This window comes from Neofelis nebulosa, chromosome 2, assembly GCF_028018385.1.
Source record: "Neofelis nebulosa isolate mNeoNeb1 chromosome 2, mNeoNeb1.pri, whole genome shotgun sequence".
Taxonomy (NCBI): domain Eukaryota; kingdom Metazoa; phylum Chordata; class Mammalia; order Carnivora; family Felidae; genus Neofelis; species Neofelis nebulosa.
In genome coordinates, this window is record NC_080783.1 from 168,941,473 (window position 1) to 168,963,243 (window position 21,771).

The window sequence follows — 21,771 nt, forward strand, 5'->3', positions numbered from 1 at the left end:
GTTAAGGAAAACATTGAAAAGTTCTGTTCTAAATAGGTGTTTACTTGTTCATATGTGACAGAGCCAAAAAGATACCATGCCCTGCAAAACAATCACTGTTTGGCTGGCGGCAGGACCCTGCTTTCCATGGAGACACAGGTCATGATATTGAAATTCCAACACAGTACTGCTTTCCCAATTCTTGCTCCCAATGAACTTGCGTTAGAAGAATTCTCCTGAATGTCAATCATCTGATACATAATGAGCACCAGCGAAAAGCATAAAGTTAAGCAAGAAAAATCTGTCTCCCATAAATTTTAAGGCATCATTATAGGTACCAGTCAAAATATGGGCTTTCTTGGTTGCTAGGGAAAAACATCTATTTGTATAATGAAGGGATTAAAACAATGTATGTGACCTGCCTTTCTACCCAATGTTTCACTGACATTTGTCGCTTAAATACTGAAACCTCAAAAGTCTGAAATACAAAGCACCCGGAATGTATTTACAGTCATGCTGACATTTAATAGCATTGTTGGAAAGTCAGTTTTCAAAATGCTTTTTCATTTTTCAAGAGACAGTATAAGGACAAATTAACAATAACAAAAATAACAAACTCCTATATAATTCTAAGAAGTTAGAATAAAAGAGGTAATAAAATTGGGGTCTTGATACTTTTTTTTTCCTTCACTACACATGCTCCTTTGCTTGGGAAAGTATTCTCTGGTAATAACGGTCAGGCTCTTGTTGGGATTTCTTCAATTGGTTAAGATTGGTATTTCTACAAACTGCCCTACGGATTCTATCTTTTTCTTCTTCTAAAGGATCTTCTTCATAATAGGACTAAGAGCTTTTCATTGACTCAATCACATGATGATCTTGTGAAGTAGGTATTATCCCCATTTTACAGAGAACAGGAGGAAGCTCAGGAAATCCATGAGGACACTGCTAGAGAAGATATTCAAACCCCAGACTGCTCACATCAAAGATCATGCTTTTGCCACTGATCCTTGGTTGTCTACTCTACTTCCAAATTTTCAAAATATTCTTGAGGTGTTTAAAAAAATGACTAAAATATTAATTAAAATATTACCTGGATGAATGTATCGTGTGACTGATGGTTACTACATAACCAGCTCCTCCAACATCCAAATAAGGGCCAGTCAGAGAAATCAAGCCTGGATTAGCCACCGCATGGAGATACCTAACAGACAAGACAAAGTCGTGTTATCTTTAGGGTATGAAAAAACTCTCTAAATTTCAAAGAAAAGTGAACTTGTAAAAAAAAGTTTCTGAATTTATATATGTTCATTTTTTCATAGGTCATATATGAGCTATAATTTGATGCCATGATCATGTGCAGTGACATTAAATATCCCCACTATGGGCATATTACATACAAGGTAAGACTGAAACAAAATACCCAAAGGAATAGAAATGGCCAAGTATAAAACATCTCAGTCTCAAAATTTCAATAAGAGATGAAAACACTGTAGACAGAGGAAACCCACAAATCTGTTAATACTGCATTAAAAAAAAAAGATTCAAAAACATGTTTTCACTGCCATAAAAGTATCTTTTTTAATGTGACTGCCTGAAGTTGCTTTATTGTATGTACTTATCATGTCTCTCCAGGATTTGGGGGGAACCTTTGATAATGGAAGCTCCTAAAACTCACCATTGTCTCCTAGTGGGATCAAATGCTTTGTCCATGAGGGAACCAGGATAAATTCTGAGGACGCCATTGGGTGTTGCTATGTAACGGCGGACAATGTACGTGTTCAGGCTACTCATTTCCATTTGTGTCATCCATTCATCTGTGACGTGGCTGGTGGCCATTACTTCATTCCTGACAGAGAACTGGGAAACAAAGGAAGACATGGCAGGGATCCTTTAAGACTCACATGAAAAGAGAGTGGGCTGCTGGCAGGGCTTCCTAAAGCTCTCTTGCAGAGAAGCCAAGCCCAATTACTTCTTAAAAATCTTTCCACAGCAGATGGATACAGCCAAACTTGGTGAAAACAAAAGCTCCCTGAAACACAGTCAGTGGATGTGTGATTTACTCAATTGTTCATCCTAGTGAGGCTTTCTGCATTTAAGAAGAAAGATCCTATAGTGAAGCATCAAACACACACACACACACACACACACACGCACGCACGCACGCACGCACACGCACATCCCAGCTAAATCTCTGCTCTGCAAACTTCGTCATGTTTATCTCAACAGACCATAGGGGCACTTTACTTCTTTCCCCTGGGAAAAATGGGGCTGGGAAAGTTCCACTGATCTCTAAGTCACACCCCCCTACCTAGAAAACTCCTAGTGCATCTAAGGCCTGAAAGAGATTCTTCATCTGGCCCACAGGGCTTCTTAATCCCTCGGTAGGGTCATCGCCGACCAGCCTCCCGGGGGCCACACGTTGTCTTTCTGGCTCTCCAGCTGAGAGGCACAGATCCAGAGCTGGGCTTCCCGCTTCAAAGGTTCACTGACAGTGCCCCCTCCCAGGCCTGTGGAGGGGGTACGGCAGAAGTGGGGCCCCAGGCCAGCACTCACTTTGAGCCCTGGGTTAGCAATGAGGCGGGTGTTGTCACTGAGATAGGCCGTGTAGTGTTCCACCATTCGCTTTGTCTCTGGCTGGCTGAGGTGTTCGTATGGGGAGGAAAAGCTGCCAGCAGACAGCATGACAGTTGGACTTTCTGAAAGAGAAGCAAACAAAGCCAGGCCTGAGAACACGAAGACTTCATCTCAGGCCCAAACAAAAGCATCGCTAAGGCTCTGCTAATCTGTTAGCTATGGTGGCCTCAAGTCTTCCACAGGGAGAGCAAAGAACTCAACACTAAGAGCTTAGAAGGAAAAAGCCCTCATTCTCTCCCCTCAGGGAGTTTATAGTCATGAGTGAACCATAAGAGATACATGTACAAATAGATACAAGTGCCTAAAATGCAAATGCTCAAAATCTTTTAAGTCTACACATAGTATCTCACACTTACTAGGATTAAGGAACAGCATAGCACATGGAGCCAGACTAGGTTGAGTCTCAGCTCGATCATTTCCTGGCCATGTGATGGGGGGTAAGTTGTAATGTAAGTGATGCTTTTGTCATCTGCAAAGTAGGCAATTATAGCACCAATACATCAGTGAATTTATGTAAAGCAAATGAGTTGATAAATGTAAAGCTTGTAGAATGGTGCCAGAGCATGTGACAAATGCCTTGTGAGTGTTAACTACGACTGTCCATATTGGTACTAATATTTCAAAGGAAGGAAAAATGGAATTGTGGAGGCAATGCAAAAAATCAAATAAAAAAATTCTTCGCACAGACAGGGATAGCCAAACTTGGCATAAACAAAAGTTTATAGACTGGTTACTGTAGGTATGATTTAATTGTTGGTCCTAAGAGGAAAACCCAGTTTGATCTATTTAAGCCCCAAATCCTCACAGTGAATTACATTATGAAACAAAACCCGACATTTCTGTGAAATTTCTTACTTCAATTTTACATTTTTAGACACTTTAGGAAAGCACCAGTCATGTGTCCAATCTCAAATCTGTAGGTCATTTTCCATTCTTTTTGTTAGTTCTCACTCATGGTATCTTGTTTCCTTGTGGCCTGGCTACCTCTGACTGTGAAGGACATGGCATTTAAAAATAAATTTCTGGAAAGAGTTGAATCCTAACAGGATGAGGGAGTCCTTCCTACAGAGAGGACTGTTGTTTGATTCTGCCAGGTGCCACACCCCAAGATGAGGCAGGGTGGGTAGATGGAGACAGTTCTCAATAAGATGACAGGGTACCAGTCTAAGAGCTGCACTATGGGGCTTTGGTGTTCAACATTCAACTAGTCCATGACTAGTTAATGTGTGAGTTTCCTTAGACCACTCAGATGGTAGGAATCAAGTCAAGGGCTTCTTTAGTTTCAATTCACACATACCCTAAAGATGGAGGGTAACAGAGGAGGGGCAGAGAGAGAGAGGGAGACACAGAATCTGAAGCAGGCTCCAGGCTCTGAGCTGTCAGCACAGAGCCTGATGCAGGGTTTGAACTCACAAGCTGTGAGATCATGACCTGCACCGAAGTCAGATGCTTAACTAAGACACCCAGGCACCCCCCTAAAGCACAGCTTAATTTCACAGTTGTTTCTCCTGGATTGGTAAATAGGTGCATTGCAAATGTGGCTTTAACAGTGGCCTCCTTCTCTGGGTTCTTCTTTTCTCCTAGACTTGGATCCAATTCCTAGCTACCATGTTAGTTCTTTGATACTTTTCAGGAAGATTTTTTTTTCCCCCTCAAGTTGCTATCCATTTTCGGTTATCCTCAGTAGGACAGGTCAGAATTATGTAGTCTGCTAATATCAAAAGATACTGCTTCCAGTAATGCTAATTCTCATGATACCACCATGGCATAGCCTGGGAGATTAGTGTTATATTCCTATCGAGGAGAAGAAAACAAAAGCTTAAAAAGGTAAGTCTGCCTAGCAGTGTGCTGTGGATTCATGTGCATATGCTCATGAGGTTTTCCGGGCACAGATGTGCCAGAGAGGGAGGACTGTCCTTGAACTCAAAGAACTTAGGAGCCGGTTGGAGAGACCAGAAATTTTTTTAAAAAAGAAAAACAACAAAATAAGAATTATACAATAATATAAAAAACACCAAAATGCTTCAGGGACAAAAGAGTAGGGCCAAAGGAGAGACAATGAAAGTGGGCCTTTCTTGTAGTGACAGAGACTGGCCATTTGCGCAAAGGCTGACGCACTTTGAGGGAGAAATGCGGATTGAGAGAGAAAACTTAAAAAAGTCCTCTTTGTGTACCGAGAAAGACAATGTCCCTCCTTCAGCCCTCTTGATGGGGGTTCTGACATATATTTAACACTTTGCCTCAAAATCCCTATCATCGATAGGGATTTGCCAGTTATCTAAGGAGTCTTAGTCACCTTTCTGAATCCAAACAATTTCCAACAGTGAAGAAGAGAGTGCTTGTTTCGCAGTACTAGGAGTCCTGCACAAATGTCCAGTATGTGCCTGGCACATGGTGGCATGCAATAAAAGGTGGCACCATGGCACAGAAGGAGCGGGAGTCACATTTCAGCCTTGCTACTTTCTGAGGGAGCTTGGGAAAATTTTGAATTCTGATAAATCCATATGTCCTCATCTACAGGAGCTAATTGCTTCCTTTGAATTATCTGCCTATTTCCTACGCTCTTTTGGAGACAGGGGCCCGCGACAGATACAGGTATGCTATGTAGATATATGGGTGTGCTACCCTCGAATCCCATTTACTATTTCTCCACGTCTTACCCTGTAGCCCTATATCTCCTTGTCTCCATATCTTTGGGCTGGCCTCTAATGGGCCAGACTGGTGACTATCTGACGGACTGCCTTTGGGCTACGAAAACCTCTCTGCCTAGCATTAGCAGAAAGCTGAAAGATACAAAGGAATATGAAAGTCCAGCTCCCTCTCCTCCGTCTGGGCAAACTCTGCAGTGTAATTTACACTCCAAAGCCCCGCTACGGGATTAGGCTGAGGCTGGGACTTCACCGAAAATCCAACTCTTGCTTGCTTTCTCCTCCTTTGCTATCCTGTTTCCCTCACTTCTTCCCTAGTTTCTTCTTAGAGCCCATCCTTAATAAATCACCAACACACAAATCCTCATCTGCCGGAGAACCGGACCCAAGGCAAGGCCTCATACGGTTTTCACATTTGTATCCCCAAACTAGCACTGCTGCCATTCAACATCCAGGTGTTTTTTCGTTTTTGTTGTTTTAGTTTTTTTCCCTCTAAATTCAAGCAGGTATTTATCGTGAGCTGCTATGAGTAAGCCCACAAAGGAAACTGCAAAGTGCAAAGGCCTCACCTAGAGTCGCCAGCTGTTTGAAGTGAAGGCAGGCGCTAGGCTGGCCCAGGAGGTCCAGCCGGTGGTAGAGCAGCTTGCTGCTGGGGACGGTGTTGAGGTTTTTCAGTTGTTTGACGGGTATTTCCGGTTGTATCACCACAATACAGAGAATAAAGGAAGTGTCTTGTACCTGGAAAAATCAGTAAAGAATTTCTAATCCAGAAAACACAGGTTCCTAGAGGTAGTGACTTCACCTACATTATTTTCTGCTATCTCTGTCTCACACAGAAAAATATTTGATGAGTGAATGAAAGCTGCGAGGATGGGGTGAGAGAACATATCTCTGGCAAATGACTACATGTTCTATTTTCCTTTCTGATGGAGGGAAAAGAACGTATGTAACAGAAAATCATGGAGCTAATGAAGGGATTACAGAATAGTCCCTTTGGAACAGCAACCCTATGGCCTTTTTGCTTATTTAAGCTGACAAATACAAGTTGGAGCACGGCACGAAAATACAGCACTTACTTCTGTTTGGATTTGAAATGTATTTCAAAATATATAGTTGGTTTTGCAATGAGTATTCCAGGAACTGACTACTTCAAAAGCCAATTCTGAATTTATGTACACAGCCCATATAGAATCTGGTTTATTCATTGTATTCCCGACTAATGCTTTCTCCTTTCCTGGTTGGAGATGGACAGGATCTCAGACTTGTGAAAAGTACAAATCCCATGGCTGCCTCACAAAGCCTGCCTGACTTATCATTTCAGACCAGAATAGGCAAATGTACCATAGCTCAGCCTAATTTATCAAGCTCCTATGTACAAATAGGAATACTTCCAAACCCATTTGACTCTCAGAAATGGACACATAAGTAAAGTTCTTGGGAAAAACCGTCTACCAATGAATCAAAACCGAGGCAAGCTACTTAATTCTAGTTTCTTAAAGTTAAAAATACAAGACAGCCAAACTTCTGTAAGTCCGTTAAAGAAGGAGCAGGCCGAATCTATCTGAAAGATGGTTTGTCAACAAATGGAAAGGGTGATAGCCAGAACTAAGTTAAAACCACAAGACAATGAGAAGTAATGCAGCCCAAAGGATTAATTTCATAATCAAGGAGAAATTTAAGTAGGTAGGTTAGAGTTAAGTATAATTTAGGGTTTATGAAGATGGCTGCAGAATCTCTTTAAACATGGGAGAAATTTGCATCTTCCTGGAACTGCTGTCAAGGACATTCAGTTAGATTAGCAAATTTAATTCTCTTCCTCCACCCACAAATTAGAAAATAATAGTGTTCTCAAGTGGCATTTACTATTTCCCTTCTTCCCAACGCATGCAGTCACCTTTGTGTGCTGTGTTACATGTTCCAAGGAACCAAAAGACAGAACACTTTGCCAGAAGGACCAGAATTGTAGGATCGGGTCTGTTCTATAAGAGAACAATTGGAAGTTACCCTAAGCATCTACACCTGGGTGGCTCAGTTGGTTGAGTGTCCAACTTTGGCTCAGGTCATGATCTCACGGCTCATGAGTTTGAGCTCCATGTCGGGCTCTGTGCTGACAGCTCAGAGCCTGGAGCTTGCTTCAGATTCTGTGTCTCCCTCTCTCTCTCTGCCCCTCTCCCACTCACTCTCTCTTTCAAAAATAAATAAAAATGTTTAAAAAAAATTTAAAAAGTTACCCTAAGCATCTAAAAGAAACACTTCAATAGTTCTTATTTGGAAAGGAAAACTGATTCCAGTACAGGTCTTCTTATTGTGTTCTTAGCTGAAACAGTCTTTGCATTAAGGAACCATAATGTATCTAGAAGGGCTCTCCAACACCGGGGAGTATTTTTTTTCACTGATTGCCCACGGGACTCACGTTTTAAAGTGAGCCATTCCTGTGTCACACAGGAACACTGTAATATCTTCTGAAGTCAGTACTTTCTTCTGTCTCAGTATGCAGTCTCCTCAAATGCTCAAAGATGGACTTGAGCTGCACAGTGACAGAGTAGTAATCTCTTAATGCTGCTAACATAATCTCTCACATTCTATTTAAATTAAGTCAGTGAAATATAATCCATAAGTATTTGCTGTATCTATGGATGCTAAGCAGTTCAAATAATTATTCTCAATATAAGCTGAATCTATTTGAATTACATTTAGTAGAAGGATCCATTTTATTCCTGAAGACGGGGGGGGGAGTATATGTCCCCCCCCACCCCGCACAAAGATAACTTAAAATTATATGCTCTTTTGGCCGGGTAACCTGGCAAGCCTCTTTAACTTCAATCTCATTATTTATTATCTCTTTACTTTTTCACTTCATAGCGATGTTCTTGACAGTTTCAGAATTCTGAGAGAGCTAACACTTCTACCTGAAGTGATTACACGATTGTATCCATTTGGCTACGTAGAATGGCCAGAATTTCTTGGTATCACTGAAGTAAAACTATCTTAAGATGATACTTCTTCCCAAAATGTTAACATTGGGTTTATTTACTGTGTAAAAAGGGTCTTAAAAATGCCTGTATCTCCTCCTTTCTCTCTTTCTAAAAAAAAATTCATTTTCTTAAAGATTTTGTTTGTAAGTAATACCCACACATGGGTCTTGAACTCAATCCCAAGAGCAAGAGTCACACGCTCCACCGACTGAGATGATCAGGTGCCCATCCACCTTTCTCTTAATGCCAACAAAATAAGGTAGAGATTTTCTCAGGATGCAATGGAGCTGCTTTCAATTAGGATATATTAGTGGTACATAATCTCCGATTTCAAATATAAAAGTATTTTTCAGTGGAGTATTCTGGTGTATGGCTTACCCTTTCTTTTAAAAAAATTTTTTTTGATGTTTATTTATTTTTGAGAGAGACAGACACAGCACGAGCAGGGGAGGGACAGAGAGAGACACACACACACAGAATCTGAAGCAAGCTCCAGGCTCCGAGCTGTCAGCACAGAGCCCAGCACGGGACTGGAACTCATGAACTGCGAGTTCATGACCTGAGCCAAAGTTGGATGCTTAACTGACTGAGCTATCCAGGTGCCCCATAACTTACCCTTTCTGATGTGAAAATTAAGCCATTCATTCTTATTTACAAATGATGTAACAATAAGGGCATGTGACACAATCATTCTCAAAAAAAATCCTGAAAATGAGCTAAGAGAATTTCAAAATACTTTGACTATCCTGAACTCTGTATTATCAAACAGTAAAATACCAGAAGAGGGGCCTGGGTGGCTTAGTCAGTTAAGCATCCGACTTCGGCTCAGGTCATGATCTCACAGTTCAAGGGTTCGAGCCCCACATCGGGCTCTGTGCTGACAGCTCAGAGCTGGGAGCCTGCTTCATATTCTGTCTCCCTCTCTCTCTGCCCCCATCTCTGCTCATGCTCTGTCTGTCTGTCTCTCTCTCTCTCTCAAAAACAAACACTAAAACAAAAAAAACCCAAAAAACCAGTAGAATCGGACTTGCAAACTGCGAGTTTCTCAAAGATTTCATTTATTATTTTGTTTGCTTTTACTTCCGTCATAGAAATCAATGTTGCCACAATGATCCTTTAAGAACGGAACAAGAAGGTCGGAGGACAGTCCTGTCTAAAGGCATGTTGGCTACTTCCAATTCCTGTCATTCCTATACCAGACAGAGATGCTGGGTCAAGCTGTCTGTCTGCATCCACCACTGGGCTGGATGCTCTATGAGGGCAGAGAGAGGAGCATTCCTCTATTTCCTTCTTAGCTTACAGTTAGATATTCAGTAAGTCATTCTTAAAGAGATGAATATGTAGATCCATTTAGAGTCAATGGGTTAAACACCAGATATGGCCATGTAAGGGAATTAAAGGTGGTTAAAAAAATGAAAGTCCACTCTACTTTTGGCCAACTGCAATGTCAAGAACCCCATAACAGCATTGATTCTCTGCAGGGAAGAGGGAGTAAAGGGCAGTGACAAGAGTACTGTGGGCACTGTGTGCTTGAACCCCTGACTGAGGGCCTGCTATCTGAATGAAGCTAGTCAAAGGAAGCTCAAGTGGGGGCCACAGGCGATCACTTCACTGTCCATCTTCTGGTGGTGAACATGAATAATCCAGATTCTAATCTGAAAGTTTCTTTGCCTTGGAAAATGTCAGTAGAGGGCATTTATGCTTTCATATCTTTTCTAAGTTTATTTACTTATTTTGAGTGAGAGAGAGCATGCACAGGATGTGCAGAGAGAGAATCTCAAGCAGGATCCACAATGCCAGTGCAAGGAGCCCGATATGGGGCTCGAACCCACAAACCCATGACATCATGACCTAAGCCGAAATCAAGAGTCAGATGCTTAACCGACTGAGTCGCCTATATGCCCCTCATATCTCTTTTTCAACTCCTAACTTCCACAACCCGAGTTTAAAATGATTAACACACACACACACACACACACACACACACACACACACACACCTCACTGGATATAATCTAAATGTATATTGATGGACTTATTTAAAGAAATTTGGTCCATCAATTCAACATTACACTACACAGCCACTAAACGTGCATGCACATGCCCAGATATAGATGCCTGTATGTGAACATTTTCTGGAAGCTGATCAAAGTGGTGACTTCTGGGGGAATGGTTGGTCAAGGGCAGGAGAGAGGGAAGGGCAAAGTTTACTTTTTACTTTATATCCTTTTGTACGGTTTGAGTCATTCAACATGAAAAATGATTGCTTTTACAAACAAAAAAGAGGACACCTGTGGAATCTCCTCTTTTTCCAACCCCTTTAAAATTGGTGAGTAACATTATGGGATCTAAGTTCCCTGGAGTTGCTGCATCAGTAGCAATGTAACCCCCAGTTCCCCTGCCAAGACGTCCTGTTAACTCACCATCTTCCAGGCGTAGCTGACATTGTAGGCCTCCTTTCCGGTGGCTCGCAGCTTGTTTATGTGCCAGGACAGGGATGAGTTCACAGGGACGGTGATTATCTGGCTGCCCAGAGGGAGGCTGTGTTGGCAACAGAATGAAATACTTCAGGCAAAAGATAAAATTAAGCTCTTAATTAAAGGCAGAGAAGAAGCTGTGAGTCAATGACCACCTCCTGATTTTGAAAAGCAATGAAGCTCATCACTTTGGAAAGAGATAATGTGAAATTTTCAATTTTGTAAAAGCATGATGTCAGCTCAGCACTAAAAATATTCCTTATGCTCTACCCCTGCCGTCCCCGCTCCCATTCTAATTCTTTCCAGAGACAAACTTGTCTCCAATCACTCAGTCATTAATTTACAGCCAATGAGCACAAAGACCCGTTTCTCTATAGGTTACCATCTGCCAAAATAATGTATCACGGTTGGAAAAAATCCAATCTGTTCTTTATTTCAAAAGAAAATGTTGTATATGATTGTGCTGTCAATGGAATGGATGCTGCTTTGCCAAGCTATTTTTTGGCATGCTCTAAAGCTGGTCCTCAACTTAACCTTCTATTTTACCGTTTTTTTTTTTTTCATTTTAGTACAATTGGGAGTTTTTTTTTTTTAAATGAGATAACATACCTGATTTTATAAATTAATGGCAATGTGAACAAAGAATCTGATTTACAAGACATTTTCCCTAATAGTTTTAAGAGGCTATCTGTTGTTCTACAAAGTTTTACCTACTATTCTTATGAAAAATTCATGGAGGATACTTTTAATAACATTAATTTTTATACTTGTTTTATATCCTATAATACACACTCGTATTGGACCTCAAAAGGTCCTATTTTTTTTCAGGGAAAAAAACCAAAAAACAAAAAAACAACTACTATAACTTTCACCTTTTCCTTACCTTAGGATATTCTGCCGAACCAGCTCAAATTTGGGGATATTTTCATAATGAATGATGTCAGTATGAAGTGGGGGTTCTGAGAGTAAATATGGCCTGGTGAGAGATGGGTGCATAAGTGTATACCCTGAAATAAAAAAACAAAGACATGAGCTACGGGAAACATGCTGGAAGAAGTGCTGATTCTAATATAAGTGACTATCACACATTTGAAATATGGGATACCCCGGGATGACTGCCAATACTCAACATCCCAGTGTGTAACTCGCCAGTCCAATAGAAACGGAACTTGTTTTACGTGTTCTTGCGTAAAACTTGAAGTGTAGAAAGATGCCTTAAGTTATGGAACAAGAGTCTAATCGAGAATATCTTGGAGGTACTAGTCACTGGGTTTTCGTTTTTATAAAGACAAAACTATCGGGGCGCTGATAGTTCTTTCGGGGCGCCTGGGTGGCTCAGTCGGTTGAGCGTCCGACTTCAGCTCAGGTCACGATCTCGCGGTCCATGAGTTTGAGCCCTGTGTCGGGCTCTGGGCTGATGGCTCGGAGCCTGGAGCCTGCTTCCGATTCTGTGTCTCCCTCTCTCTCTGCCCCCCCCCCCCCCCATTCATGCTCTGTCTCTGTCTCACAAATAAATAAACGTTAAAAAAAAAAAAATAAAGATGTTCTATCACCTAAACCTTAACACGAGTGAATTTTTTTTTTTTAAACTTTTTTTTTTAACGTTTATTTATTTTTGAGACAGAGGGAGACAGAGCATGAACGGGGGAGGGGCAGAGAGAGAGGGAGACACAGAATCAGAAGCAGGCTCCAGGCTCTGAGCCATCAGCCCAGGGCCCGACGCGGGGCTTGAACTCACTGACCGCAAGATTGTGACCTGAGCTGAAGTCGGGCGCTTAACCGACTGAGCCACCCAGGCGCCCCAACACGAGTGAATTTAAAGATAAGGATATAGAAAAAATCCAAAGGATCACATTCTATGTGTTACTCAGTCCTGGAGTCTAATTTCCTGATGTTTCAAATAACTGTTACCTACCCCTCAGTGCAATATAGAAACAAATGTGTGTCATTTTCAGGTTCATTCTGCCACCTTCATGGTGTTCCACAAAGAATTTGTTCCACTACAAATGAGCAGTTCTAGGCACACTATTTTTCTGTAAATACTGTGATTTTCCTACTTTGTTAGTATCAGAATATCTACAGATTATTTTCTTCAGGTTACAAAAAACAAATCATTCTTCCCTCTGATTAATTTTTAGCAGATTACCTTTGTCATCTATGAGAAAAGTATAGGAAGCCAAAGAATCTTGGTAATACGTCACGTCTTCGAGGATGTAAGCCAGGTTCACGTCCACACCTACAATTCCCAGAAGTAGGTTTCCAAAATAACAGGGTTTACTCACAGTCATTATCAAACCTATGGTTTAAAAACAAAACAAATCCAAGGGATAGCAGAGAATGTACCGAACAAAGACTGGAGTTGTGTGCTAGTGAATCCCAAAGGCTAATATCTGCCCTCTAGCATCTTCTCATCTTGAAGTGACCTGTGTGATCCAGTACCCAACCACTGCCTCCACAGATGGCATAAGTGAGCAAGACTTCAGGAGAAAGAGTCTTCTGTGGGGTTCAGACACCCCAAATTAATTTCAGAGGCAATTTGTACATTTCCCATTATTTCCTCACCTGACCAGCCATTCCAGATCAGTGCAAATTATCAGCAGCACTTACTACATCATTCTATTTCCTCAAGTGGGGAAGATTCAACTGTATGTGAAAGACCACTAGCCAAGGAACTGAAAAATGTAGGTTCTAGCCTAGCTGTGCCCCTTCTGCATTTTCCATATGACATCGGACATAACTTCTCCGGGTCCCGCTTTCCACATCTGCTTAAGTGACACAGTGGTAACTGCTTTACTGATTTTTAGGGATTGTTAGACGAAAAGAGATTACAAAGGAATGCTTATAAGGTACTTTATTTCATTAACATAACCTATCAAAAGACAAGAAAATGAGGTGAAAAACCTTAGAAAGATATAGAATCTAGTAAGATCTGACCACTGAGAACTCTGAGCAGCTAAAGAAGACAGTGGGTTCCAAAGTAATGTATTTCTAGTTGTTCGGGTTAGGAGCTCCTCTACTGTTATGTAAAGGGCTAGACAGTCAGTATTTTAGGCTTTGTGGGCCATAAGTTCTCTGTTGCATATTCTGTATTTATTTTTTTAAAAAAGTTTTGAGGGCACCTGGGTGGCTCAATTAAGTATCTGACTCTTGACTTCAGCTCAGGTGATGACCTAACAGTTTGTGAGTTTGAGCCCCATGTTGGGCTCCAAAACAGCATTGGGATTCTCCTTCTCTCTGCCCTTCCCCCACTCCCTCACTCAAAATAACAAACTTAAAAAAAGCTTTAGGGGTGCTTGGGTGGCTCAGTCAGCTGAGTGTCTGACTCTGGCTCAGGTCATGATCTTGCGGTTTGTGAGTTCGAGCCCCACATCAGCCTTGGAGCCTGGAGCCTACTTCAGATTCCATGTCTGTCTCTCTCTCTCTCTCTCTCTCTGCTCCTCCCCCACTGATGCTCTTTAATTATAAAAGCCACTCGCAGCTCCAGGCCATATAAAAGCAACAGGATAATCAGGAGAGGGAAAAGCAAAGGCAAAGACCACGTACATGTGTTGGGGATCAGCGCGTGGCCCTGAGCATCAGAACAGCCAGGAGAGCTCCTCCCAGCTCTCCTACTGAGCTGGGTTAAGTGGCGCCACCTCTGTTCATGTGTTGGAGACAAAATGATCTCTAGCACCCCTAGCAGTTCTACAATCCTATGGTTCCAAGTAAAACTCAAAACAAAAAGACGCATAGTTTCTCTCCATCTTACTCCTGTATTTTCCTGCACTTAATGGCAAGTTCATGCCTTAGCAGTACATCAAAAAACTATTCTTCTATAAACACCCAGGAAAGGGAATTGAATACTTCAAGTCTTCTACAAAGAATAGACTCCCACATATAGAAACCCATGTGAGGTCCCTCAAAGTATTAGTGACTTACTTGTGGTCGCAAAGGCCAATTAAATGCATCAACTGGTAGGAGGAAGGGCACAGAACACTGAAAAATGTGAGAAGTTGTGCCCAGACGTAAGATAAATAAGTTCTGGGGATGTAATATATAGCATGGTGACTCTAGTTAACAATGCTGTATTGTAGATTTGAAAGTTGCTAAGAGAATAGATCTTTGAAGTTCTCACTACAAGAAAAAAAAAAGTCTTAACTATGTGGGGTGATGAATGTTAACTAAGCTTATTACAGTGGTCATTTCACAATATATACACACACACCAAATCATTTTGTTGTACACCTAAAATGAATGCAATGTTATATGTCAATTATAAATCAATAAAACAGGAAAAAAGAAAAGTTATGCACTATTATAATTTCCAAAGCAGTCAACAGAAGGTTTTAGCAATGTATCTTAAGGAGATTTTTTGCTTAGGGATCCCTGGACAAAGGGGTTATAAATGATGGGAGCAGTGCATGAGGGCTAGCATGGAGACACAGGTCATAACCTGCACGCCATGCTCCCCTGGGCTTGTGTCTAAGATTAAAAGCATCTTCATAGAGCAGCAAAGTGCAACAAATATTCTGAGACCATACGCTCACTTCAGAATTCTATCCTCCTCTGGCTATGTTGAGAGCAAGCCTGAAAAAAGAAACACCATCTTACTTTTCAATTATCATCTCGGACAGAAGACTCTTCATCCCATTGTGGCAAATAAAGTATGCTAAGCTCTCGCTATACTTAATGAAATCCCCAAATGCCCTCTCTACTTTAACCTAAAGTACATAGATTTACTTGTTAAAAGAAATATGTCCAGTAACCGATATTTTAATCTGTGGAGGTTTTGAATTAGAGCCAAGTAAACATGGGATTTCCTAGGCTCAGCATCCCCATGTTGTGGAGTTAGCAGAGATGTCACCCAATAATTCTAGGGACTGAAAATATAAACATGAAAGGCACGCTCTAGGAGGGGAATGCAACAGACCAGTAACCCAGTCACTGAAACCCACGGTAGAGGATTCAGTAAACAGGCCCTGAGGACTAAACTTTGGAAAGCATCAGCCAGCACGGAACCAAAGAACTGCCCACAATTTGATTTACAGCCTTTGCATAGCTCTCTGGGTTGTACAGGTGAATTTTAGGAAGGGTCTTACTCTGCCTGATATCACTAACGGTCAAAGGATTTGACTGCATAAACCTCCGTGCTTGTTCAGGACTTGGTTTCCACATCTGTCTTTGTTCCTCTGACACAGTATTAAGATGATTCATCGATCTTTCTCTTATCAGACTTACATGCTTGCTGAGGGTGGGATGTGTGCCTTACCCATCACTGCCTGACACAAGGCTTGGCCGGCACTCAATACTGTGGGTTAGATTCATCAAAAGTCACTTGCATTTAACACTTGACATTTCCCTATAAAAGGAAATAACTTTATCTAAAGGTGGGAGTTTCTATAGTCTACATATCTGTGGGCCCTGCCAGAAAGAGGAAGGATTAAAAAAAACACAAAAAAACCTGACGTATAGCAGAGGCTACTGCATTTCTTCCTTATAGAAAAAACACGTTTACCTAATTTCTAGAAAACATACTCTATTGGCCTGTTACTTTTTATACGTGGGTTTTCTCTAGATGTATTTGTGAGAGTTATTGGAACGTAAAAATAAGATCTCATGTGGTCATGGTGTCTGGCTAGTCATTAGATTCTTCTTCCATCCTCTCTGTCAGAGAAGAATGGGGGACAGGTGGGGGAAAGGATAAACAATATGCAGAGGGAATGAAAAAGGTTGTACTTTTAATGAGCATATACTGTCGGCTAGGCGTTATTCTAAGTGCTTCACATATATTAGTGCATGTAATCCTCACAACAGCCTTGACGGAAATATTTTTCCCATTTCGTAGACCAAGAAAGTTAATCATGTGAAGGTTAAACACTTTACCTGATATCACACTGTGGGTAACTTGAGACATCAGGATGATGACAACGATAATGGTAATAATAACAAAAGTAAAATAATAAAGCGACAAGAGCAGTAATTATTACTGAGAGGTACGCCAGGCACCAATAAATCTTCTAATCCTAACAACCTGAAAGATTTATTATGTGGAAGACATTATTACATTTTTAACAGGTGACCAAATGGGAACTAATGAGATTAAATAAATTGTCAAGGACAACAACTTAAGGGGTGGAGTGGGCCTAAAATCCTCTAATGCCAAACCTGTCTTTGTTTGACTATACCATGTTGCTTTACCTCTCAGGCTAAGTCCTAAACACATCTGAGATTTACCACCTGCTATGCAAAGTTACTCTTTTGTTCCAACTCAACATACTGGGGAATCCTTAGTAATCCTCCCCAATAGATCCATTATGCTGACTGAGGCTAGGGCAATGTGGAAAAAGTAGGGCTGGGATTTCTGTTTAAAATACAGTGCTACCAGACTGATGGAAGAGACCTACACCACCCTCTGACCAGAGAAAGGGAGGACCACTCCTTTGCCTGTCCAGACCTTCTAATGCTCACAGATGGGTGTTGGGTGACATTTAAAAGTGACTGTTTTGGTGGACCCATGTCTGTTTCTTTTCCCCTTCCTTTAGTAGGAAGTTGTCCCCAGACTCACCATCTCCCATCTCATCAGAGAAGGGAAGGCTAAAGACAGCTTCATCAATCATCCGGTTGGGAAGGTTGGTATAGAATCTGCCAACTGTGGTCTCTAGGTTACTCAGCTGGTTCAGCACCATCATGCTCCCTTTAATCACAGGCAATGCTGTCCGGTCCAGCACACCATACTTCCCGGAGTTCTGCTCAGCCAGATCTCTCAGAAAAGCTAGCTCTTTCAAACCAGTCACCCCATCTGAAATGGAAAGCCAAAGGTAGGCAGTGTAAACCAAAATGGTGTATAGCCATACAATAACCTTGCCATTTAGATTTAAGAAGGGCATGGATGAAATCTTGCCATGTCTAAGAGGTCTTGCAGAGACAACAGACCCAGGACACTGTTACCAACTCTTGCTGAGGAACAAAGCATGAGGCAGTGTCTTTCCTCAAACAGCCAAGAGGGCAAACGGATTCTTCAAAAGGCAGCTATGAGAAACACATGAGTAAATAAAGGAGCCCCATTTGGCTTGATGTTTTCCCCTAAAAGTTTAAGCTTTATGCATTTAATATTTGAAAACAAAAGTAATGATTAACAAGTTGGCATTTAAATAGTAGATAAAGCTTAAGAGTTTTAAAGGATAGTGATATACCATTTCATTTCTTCTTTGCCTATTAAACACTTGCCAAAGTCTCATGCAACTCAATGGAAGCATTATGGACTACATTTAGTGATGCCTCCAAACCCGGTGTCTTTAAGCTCATTTTAATTACAAATGTTTTCATGCTTGATACTGTTAGGACAGTACTGGATTTGATTTATTGAATGTATATTTTGTACATCGAGAGGGTTTTAAAAATTTTGTAAAAGATTTAGACATACTGGGATGTACTGTTCTTTAACATCTGTAATCTATAGCATAAAAATAAATTTAATAAGCCTTTTAAAAAAAATTTTGGTTTGCTATTGTTGTTGGAACATAGTCAAAAGGATTAGTAACTGATCCCATATGGGTGCCATTGTAAACAAATTCAAATGATTTCAGTCACTACTGAGATTCAACCAATGAGTCTTAAAAAGGCTTTGCCTCATGTTCAGCTATTTCGTCTTAAACAACAACAACAACAGCTGAAAAGTTCATGGTTCATCGGTCTTATGTGACTTTATCACTTCTAACTAAAGAGTATGTATACTTCTAGCCTTGAAGTCCATTTCTAAAATCACACAAGGATCTAACGGATATAATTTTCTTAACACACTGTATTTAAATAACTTGGAGTTTGTTCTACTCGAGCAACAATACTAAAAAGGCAGAAGCAAATTATTGTTATCTTTCCTTGACATCAAGTTGAGATAGGGGAGATGAGAGGTATGCTCCAAAGTGAAAAAATAACATGAAAGGCATGATTAATCCCTGGCCTTACATCCTTGAGAAGCTCACAGAAATGAATGATAAAAGGAGACAAAGGGAAAAAATACATTTCCTTTCTTTGTCATGTACTGTTTGACTCAAACATAAAAGCAAAGTAACAAACAGGAGCATCTACTAGGCAAAAAAGAACAGTGTGGGCTGGAAGGTGATCCAAGCTTGGGTATTATATGTACTACATCATGAAATGAGAAGCAAAGGTAGCAGTAGGGTGACAGACTGGTAGGTATGGTAGACGGTTCTATCACCAACAATGGCCATCCTGGAGACTATATTTCCCAGAATCCTTTTCCTGTATGTTTCTAGGTTAATGGTGGCCCAAAAGTGAAGTGTTGCTGATTGGAGAGGTGGAACAGACACAGAGGGACCAGAATGTTGCAGTTTGTTGTAACCTTCCCTGATCTGCATTCAGTTCCCTTTCTCAGCTGCAGGCTAGCTTGCTCAACAAGGGCAACCCTAGGTTCAGTCCAGATGCTTCACTGAGAACTCACACGGGTAGAGCAGCCACGGAGGGCCAACAACCTCTCATAGGCTTCTATGCAGACCTCCCAAGTGATCTTCGATGTTCCTAGCTTTCAGACATCCCCACAAGCTCCAACCTATTCACCCACGCCAGGGCTGGTTACTAAACGCTGAGTTGTTCATTTCTCTTTCTGGATCTTTACTTTTCCAGGTTTCCCCTTAATTGCATATACTTTAATTCCGATGATAAATTCATTTTACCAAAATTCTCATAGCAGCTCTGCTTCCCTATCTGAAGCCTGATTGGTAGAGGAATGGCATGTGTCAATCTTAATGAACAAAGCTCAGAGATGGCATTTGGAGGACGGAAACCTGGCAGTGACGATGTTGTGTCCAGTTAGATTACAGGGAGAAAAAAGAAGAGTTGAGGTTGATTAGAGGGAAGTAACCAGAGGTTTTTAAAGAGTGGGATTATCAGGGGTATAGCAGGTGCACAAAATACTCTAGTGGGAAGATTTAGCACCACTGAAGAGAAGGGTGATAGCGAGGAAGCTTCTTTACTCAGTATCTGCCTGGGCAGACCTTCGAATCTAATGGAAAGTAAGTGATCACTTCCTTGTAAGTTTTCTTACTATTGCATTTAATTCGTCTGCCTCGTCTGTCGTCTTTCTCAAGAAGTCACAAGCTTCTTGAGGACAGGCACTTTGTACAATACATCTCCAAAACCTCAGTGCACTATGTTATATGTTGTAGGCCCAACCACCTTTATTTTCTTCCCTTCTTCTGTCTCTTCCTTCCTCGCACGAGTCAAAGAAGCTAAACCATAGGAAAAAAGAGTAAATGGCACCCAGAGATAACACTGAAAGATATGTGTCCCAGGCAAAAACAGGCCATCCTTGCCCACCTCGGCAGTGCCCAGCCCTGTGCCTGATGCTCAGAATACATAGAAAACTAAGACACGGCTCATGGCTGAGCAGCTCATTCTTCTGGAAAGTGGAAGGAGACGGGTGAGCACATCATTCAGCGTAATGGACAACACGTTTAACAGAAGCAAGCACAACACTCTGGTGACAAGGAATACTGAAATACTGAACAGAGAGCTGACCCTGAGCCAGAGTGAGACAGAGGCTCCTTGGCCTTTGAGCTATAACAAGCCAGAAAAAAAATTACACAAACTTTAATTCACTCCTACAACTGGCTTTGAGGACCTGTTATTTATCAGGTACCTGTGTCAGGAACTTTTAACACACTGTATCTTGTTTATTTATTATCACAGCACCTCTAGGCAGATCTTATTATTTTCATTTTACAGATATAACCGAAGCCTAAAAAGATTAAGTAACTTGCCACACGCCACCAGCTAATAAATGGAGACTGGAACTCAGAACCTTTAGACCTCACACCCTGAGTTCTTCCATGTAGAGTCCACAAAATATCTGGGAAGGAATCATGCTCACCCACACAGATTCCTGCATTCTGCCTAGGAGGGTCTGAATAAAAATCTGAGGGCACTGCCTGGGAATCTGCATTTAAACAGTAACCTCCAAGTAATCCTTAGCATGTTAAAACGAGAACCACTGTCCCTAAAACCACGTGGTTCTGCATGGAAATCTGGAAATGGATGGGAGGGATGAAAGACCATATGGATCAAGACATGGCTTTGCGAATATGGTCGCCATGAACACTGAGGGTAAGGGGTCTGGAGAAGATACTCTGGGGGAAGGGCAATATGCATTAACAGGTGAAGAGACAGGACAGAGCAGAAAAGTTAGAAAACTGGGCTGAACTCAGACTGGAGGACGTGTTGGAGAGAAGGAAAAATATTATCTCCTCAGATTGGCCGATTTATGAAACCTTTCACATACTGATCTAATAGCAACAAAATCAACCTTCATGAGTACCTGGAAAGTGACACTCTCCAGGTGTTTACTGTACATTAGAGCTAATCTTCCCAACAACCCTGTCATGTAGCTAATTCTTATCTCCATTATATAGTTAAGGAAGCCGCAGTGGAGAAAGTAGCAGAAGAGGCTGTAGGTGGGGATTCTGCAGGGAAACGTGATGCTCACTGACTTGGTTATAGAGATGAATCTAGGTCAGTATTTTGGCTTCCTGAAGCTTAAATCAATGAGCTCAGTTAATAACCTCCACGCAGTATCAAAATCCAAGAATATGAAGGAGAACTGAAAAAAATGGAGCTATACAGAATCAATTGCAAGCCCACATAACTGGACAAGGTTTAGAAAGGAGCAGCTGGTTGGAGAGAGCGCTGAAGAGAGAGAGGGACATCCTAACACATGCCCTGAATACCAACGTTAGGGAGAGAAAGGCTTGTGCAGGAAGCTGCTTAGCTGTCTCTCCTCATACCCTTCATCAAAGTGCACGCTGTTAGGGCTCTTTTTTACTTTTTTTTTTTTTGAAAGCAGCATGCACTTAGAGAGAACTTTCATCTGAAAGAAAAATCTCGAAATACTACCTACCATTCATGAGGGCATAGGTGAGAATCATTACAGAGTTGTTTAGAAAGCTATTTTCTTCATTGATGACGCGGAGAGTTGCCTTTTTATCTTCTTCCGAAGAGTCCTTTGATGTGATGCCAGCTGACAGGTAAATTATGACCATGTCTGTATCTAAACAAAAACATA

At 41.3% G+C, this 21,771-nt stretch overlaps 1 protein-coding gene across 2 annotated transcripts in view; it reads right to left on the minus strand.

The window, feature by feature from the left end:
* The window catches only part of CACHD1 (cache domain containing 1), a 211,297-nt gene that overhangs the window by 25,038 nt on the left and 164,488 nt on the right, over nt 1-21,771 (minus strand). For both annotated transcript variants that reach the window (XM_058717124.1, XM_058717125.1), the window contains 9 exons: nt 21,607-21,756; nt 17,260-17,493; nt 12,862-13,011; nt 11,599-11,722; nt 10,662-10,779; nt 5,834-6,002; nt 2,536-2,678; nt 1,658-1,839; nt 1,073-1,183 (listed from right to left, as the gene is read on the minus strand). In XM_058717124.1, the coding sequence (XP_058573107.1) occupies nt 1,073-1,183; nt 1,658-1,839; nt 2,536-2,678; nt 5,834-6,002; nt 10,662-10,779; nt 11,599-11,722; nt 12,862-13,011; nt 17,260-17,493; nt 21,607-21,756 (1,381 nt within the window). The remainder of the gene's footprint in view (nt 1-1,072; nt 1,184-1,657; nt 1,840-2,535; nt 2,679-5,833; nt 6,003-10,661; nt 10,780-11,598; nt 11,723-12,861; nt 13,012-17,259; nt 17,494-21,606; nt 21,757-21,771) is intronic.